The 6,184-nt window shown below is 33.8% G+C and overlaps 1 protein-coding gene across 1 annotated transcript; it reads right to left on the reverse strand.

Moving 5' to 3' along the window:
- Positions 1-2: 2 nt before the first annotated feature.
- LOC120881557 (cerebellar degeneration-related antigen 1-like) lies at positions 3-792 on the reverse strand (the record flags this gene model as incomplete). Its single annotated transcript, XM_040265284.1, is given in 1 exon segment — positions 3-792. A coding segment is annotated over 1 exon segment (354 nt), but the record flags the coding sequence as incomplete, so codon positions are not given.
- Positions 793-6,184: the final 5,392 nt, after the last annotated feature.

Here is a 6,184-nt window from a genome sequence, read left to right on the forward strand (position 1 = left end):
TCTTCCAGAAAATCCTCGTCTTCCAATGAAGGTGCACCTTCCAGGAAATCCATGTCTTCCAGAAAATCCCTGTCTTCCAATGAAGGTGCGCCTTCCAGGAAATCCTTGTCTTCCAACAAAGCCATGTCTTCCAGGAAATCCTTGTCTTCCAACGAAGGTGTGTCTTCCAGAAAATCCTCGTCTTCCTACACCTCCAGGTCTTCCAGCATCTCCAGGGCTTCCAGCATCTCTGTGTCTTCCAACATCTCCACGTCTTCCAACATCTCGTCTTCCAACATCTCCACGTCTTCCAACATCTTTACGTCTTCCAGCGTCTCTACGTCTTCCAGCATCTCCACGTCTTCCAGCATCTCCATGTCTTCCAAACAACTACTCAGTCTTCCAAAAGCAGGCTCAATATCTACGTCTTCCAACGTCTCTGGTGTACCGGTCGTCTAACATTCAGGTCTTCCAGTGTCTACGATATCCAGGTATTTTAATATGTTCCATAGTTCAGGTCTTCCAAACTTTCCCCAGATCCAGACCTTTTTAAAATTAGTCTTCCCAAGTCCAAGCCTTTCTAATTCAGATTTTTCCATAGACAAGTCTTCTAACTCAAATATTGCTGCTTCTAGTAGAATTAACTTTAAAAAATTGAATAAGGCATTCCTTCAGCCTAGTAGTGTTTTTTGCTACTAGGAAATGTGTATTCATTCTTTACAACTTTTAAAGATAGTGTTTATTAAACAGCTTCTAGAGAATAAACACACATAAGATTGCTGTGATAAGTTTTGCAAATTTATTAATGCTCCTATTTTTTATAAAATCAATTCCATTTGGTACAAGTGAAACTCTTATTTTAATGAGAAAAAATTCCTGTTTAGAGACTTTATTATTTTAGATAAAGCTATCATACAGTGTATATATCCATTTGTTATAACATCAGTTTTTGTGGTTTAATCTTATGTGGCGTAAATAATAATAACAGCAACAACATTAACATAGCATTTGCTATGTCCAGGCACTGTTCTAAGGTCCTTACATGTATCAACACATTTAATCTTTATAAGAACCCATTGAGGTAGATACTATCATCCCTGTTTTACAGATGAGGAAACTGGCGTAAGAGGTGAAGGACATAACTCTTCAGTAGTGAGAGAAATAGATCTATGAAAGTATGTATAGACCAACAGTATATACACTGAAGTATTAGTAGAGAAAGTCCCTAAAGGAAACTGAATACATTGTGCTGTATTTACACAATGGAATATTATACAGCAGAGAAATGAGTGGACAACAGATAAACATATTATATGTATAAACATGGGTAGACCAGGGGCTTCCCTGGTAGCTCAGCTAGCAAAGAATCTGCCTGCAATGCAGGAGAAGACCTGGGTTCAACCCCTGGGTTGGGAAGATCCCCTGGAGGAGGGCATGGAAATCCACTCCAGTATTCTTGCCTAGAGAATCCCCAAGGACAGAGGAGTCTGGCAGGCTACAGTCCATGGGGTCGCACAGAGTTGGACATGACTGAGTGACTAAGCATAGCACAGCACATCAAGTCCCAGAAGACTACATATAATAGGATATTCTTTTTATATTAATTATTCAAAACAAATACAACTGAAGGATATTTTATTTAGGTGTACATATATACTAGGGATTAAAAGTATTTTATGAGAAAGTAAAGGAAAGGCAATCAAAAATTCAGGATAATGGCAATTGGGACTGAGGAAAGGTGGTTGGAATAAAAGTAGAGGGAAGTCATTGTCAGTATTCTAGTGCTGTTCAGGTTTGATGGGTGAGTGGGTGGTATTCATTCTATAATTAAAACATATTGACTAATTATTTTGTGATTATTATGAAATTAAAGAACAAGTCTGCATGTTCTATGACAATGTGAATGGATGACTCATAATTCATTTCTGTGCACTTGAATTTTACAATATTTTCATAGGCAATTATCTCTGTGTGGTGGGAATACATGTGCTTTTAGTTCTCTTGTGTCTCTTTATTGTTTGAATTTTTATAGAGAAAATAAAGTATTATCTTAATTAAAAGACAAGCCTAAAATTAAGATCTCAAATATGTTAAAAATGCATAATAAGGACTGAAAAGAAAAGTAGCGACAATTTAATGCCTCTGTGTGGTGAGAATTCATATCACTTTTTCTCTATTTGCTTATAGTTTTTTAAAAAATCCAAATGTTATAAAGTGAGCTTATATGCATGCTTATCGTGAAAGTAAAATTACAGCAGTATATAAAGTAATAGGTGAAAATATCCCTCTCTTAGTCCCAGAGCCATGAGATAGCCATGATTATTTGTTTTGTATCTCCAAGTTATTTTTCTGTTTATGTGTTCTTATGTGTTTTATAAAGCAAAATTATCCTATATTTGTTATTCTACAACTTGATCCACCTGCAACTCCCAGCCCTGGGATCAATAGAAAGTCATTGTAACAGCCAGCAGAGTTCTATAATAGATGAACTATATAATTTATTCGATATTTTCCACATGATAGATCTTCAGGTTGTGAACACGTTTTTTTTTTAACTGTTACAAATAATATTATAAAAACATTTTAAAAATCTATCTTTTGCACATGTAGAAATATTTTTGTAGACTAATACCTTAGAAATAAAACTGCTAGATCAAAGAGTTTGAGCTAAACTGCCTTCTCAGCATGCCAGACACTATTATTATTTTAAATTTCTGTCAGCATTTTGGATGAAAAACCGATTCTCATTTATTTCTTTTCCCCTAATCACCAATTAAGTTAAGCATCTTTTAATATATTTATTAGCTATTTATATTTCTTCTGTTAGAGATTGCTTGTTCATATCCTTTGCCTATTTTTCTGTTGAATCTTTTGTGTGTGTATGTGTTTTTTTTTCCTTCTTGATTTGTGGGCGGTCTCTGGATATTAGAGCTGATATCCTTTTGTCTGCTATATATTGCCAATGTCTTTTAAAAAGTTTATTTAGGATGGTATTGGGCAAAATTTTAATTATGTAAAAAAGCAAACATTTTAATCTTTCTTTTATAGCTTCTTGGTTTTGTCTTATATTTAGGTAGGCTTCTATATAACCCAAGATTATAAAAATACTCTCCTGGGACTTCCCTGGCAGTTCAGTGGGTAAGACTCAGTGCTCCCGATGCAGGGTGCACAGGTTTGATCCCTGGTTAGAGAACTAAGATCTCACATGCCTCATGGCAAGACCAAAAAATAATCTCCTATATTTATTCTAATATTTGATATATTACTGCTTAGTGTCTTAATCCATATGTGGTATGTATGGTGAAAAGTAGGGACCTATGTTTATTTTTTCAGAAGAGAGCTAGTTTTCCTAATCTATTTATTGTATTGAATTACATCTGCACCGATTTAGAATTCTCTCTGTGGGTATGTTGTTTATGTTTCTTTTCTGTTCAATTTTTGTCTATTACTGAGCTAGTATCTCACTGCTTTAATTATTGTAGCATTATAATAAGTTTTGAAATGTGCTCCCCACTCATTATTCTTTTTTTTTTAGCATTTACATGGCTATTTTTGTACATATTATTTTTCCAGATGTATTTTACAGTCAACTCAACTTCTATGAAACAAACAAAAAAATTCCTCAAAGTGCCTTGGAATTTTTGAGTAATGTGTCAAGAATGGACATCTTTACAATACAGAGCTTTGCATTTGTCTTATATCCAGGCATGATATTAAACTCTGTTCTTAGTTCTGTGGGAGTTTATTCCAGTTAGTGATCTTGAATTCTGAGATACACAATCATGTCAGCTGTAAATAATGAAATGTTTGTCTTTTCCTTGCTGATGTTTATATCTAACTTTTCCTTTTTAGCACCTTGGTAAAGATCTTATGACTTCCAGGACACCGCAGATTTATATGACTCAATAAAGAATAGGTATTCTTCTCTTGTTTTGGGCCTTAATAGAAATAACTCATTGTTTCACTCTAAAATATGATGATTTCCATTGTTTCTGATAGATACCCTTTTTCAAGTTATAGAAATGCCCTTCTGTTCATTATTCCAGCTTGACTTATAGTTTTGTCAGGAATGTATATAGAATGTTATCAAAGGACTTTTCTGGTATCTGTGAAGGTGATAATATGGTTATTGTCTTTAATCCATTAATGTATTAGTTACACCAAGACTTACTAATGTTGATATATTCTTGCATTCTTGGAATAAAACTGACTTGGTAGTGATGCTTTGACTATGTTAATATTTCATTTAGAATATAAATCTCTGTTTTAACAAGTCCCTGAAGTAGTGCCTCCTTAACATTTTCAAATCATGGCAATTAAAGCAAATGTGTATTTTCTTTTTGTTTGGTAGTAATGTATCATATTTCTACATATTAAATCAAACTTGTTCATTGTTATTTAGTTTTTCCCTTTTTAACTGCTTTATCTAAAATTTCAGATAAAAGTATGGGGTATCTTTTTAACCTTTTTTGCTTTACATATTTGAACTTTTTTTCCATTGTGTTAAATTTCATGATTTTCTTATTGCATTGTGTTAATTGATAGCATAAAGAAACCTCTTTAACCCATTTAATGCTTCTTGCTTTGACTTTTCTTTGCTACCCCTTCTTGTTTTTTGTTAGCATTTGTCTGGTGTATCTTTATCCACTCCAATATTTTCAACCTTTTTGTGTTTTGTTTTGAGTTTATCTTTCCAAAATAGCATGTGATGTGATTTATTTTTTACTTCATCTGAGAATTCCTGCCTTTTAATTCATAATTAAACCTTTCACATAGATTATAATTCTGTCAAATTAGTAATAATTCTGTCATTGAAAAATTTTTAGTTTTTTTCTTGCTAGATTTATCAAAGTGCATTTCCTCTTTTTTCTTATATAGTGGTTTAGAAGTTTGAAATATCATTTCTAAGAGTGGTTGCACTAATATTTAAATGCATTTTATATATTTTTGCATTGTGAAAAATTGTTTAAAGTGAGCATTTAATACTTTTGTAATAAAAGAAGCATTTAAATGCATCCAATATTTGTTCATTCCTTACCTGTCTGATTCTCCTTGCTCAGGGAAGATCATAGTGGGTCTTATCTCATCTGGAAGAACATACCAAAATTTGTGTCTCTATTCTGAACCAAGCTCAGCATCAAAAATGTTCTATCCTCATTAGCAATGTGAAAAATGAGGATTAGCTCAGGTGTTCATGCTGTGTCTGCCCTCAAGTTCCCAGTAGGTGAGAAAGCCCACAGATTAATTTATAATAATGTCCAGATTCAGATTGTCCTAATACAGAGTTTGTCTGAGGACTGCAATCATATATGCATTTTATACAACTTGTTTCTTGCTTTCTTAACTTTGTCCCTCTCAAGCCTCACCATGGACGTTTGGCCTTTCACAGACTCCACTGGTTTCAGGAGACCAAAATAACTTTTTAATGTTCAAATTTTCATAGACCAGTAGTGGTGATTTCATGCTGACTCCTGTGCCACAACTCAGACACTTTTGAAAGTGTGCATGCTTCCTCCCAAGATCAGGATGTTCAGGTTGATTTTAAAGAATGCCACTATCTAAGGACCCCAGTTTCTTTTTATTGAAAAGACCAATCTCAGGATGCTAGGAGTGGAAACAGTTTTACATGACTGCTTGGGATAGAATAGGGTAACATGGTAGCTACTCTCCACTTTCACAATGAATCAAAAGGATTACTTTTCCCCCAAGTATACCCACATTCATGTTATTGCTTTGAAGTCACTGTTGTTTTGTTGTTTTGGTGTTCTAGTTTAATGAGGACTTATTAATCCAATTTTTCATTTTTGTTTTGATGCTACTTTTTTCCTTTTCTACTGGCTTTATTATACGATGATAGGTGTTACAAAGCCATACCATGAGTTCAAATGATAGCATTGGCAGCCTCAGTCCCAGTTTAGCAGCCTCGATTTTTCTCTATTAGTTTATATTTCTTTAAAATGGCCACAAATTGCATAGCTCCAGACAATCTCCATCAAACCCCAAAGAAAAATCTCCACCACCACCAGAGGAATTCAAAAGTGTAGGATGTGAGTAGCTCAAATAGATTATCAAGCAGTTCTCTAAAAGGTATCATTAGTGTTTTTTTTTTTTTTAAATGGGAACTAGTATCTTTTATACTGTTGCAGGCAGTTTGAACTCCAGTTTCTTAAAGGCTTTTAGAGTAAACGCAGACGTTTATTATCAG

Source organism: Oryx dammah, unplaced genomic scaffold (assembly GCF_014754425.2).
Source record: "Oryx dammah isolate SB20612 unplaced genomic scaffold, SCBI_Odam_1.1 HiC_scaffold_23, whole genome shotgun sequence".
NCBI lineage: Eukaryota > Metazoa > Chordata > Mammalia > Artiodactyla > Bovidae > Oryx > Oryx dammah.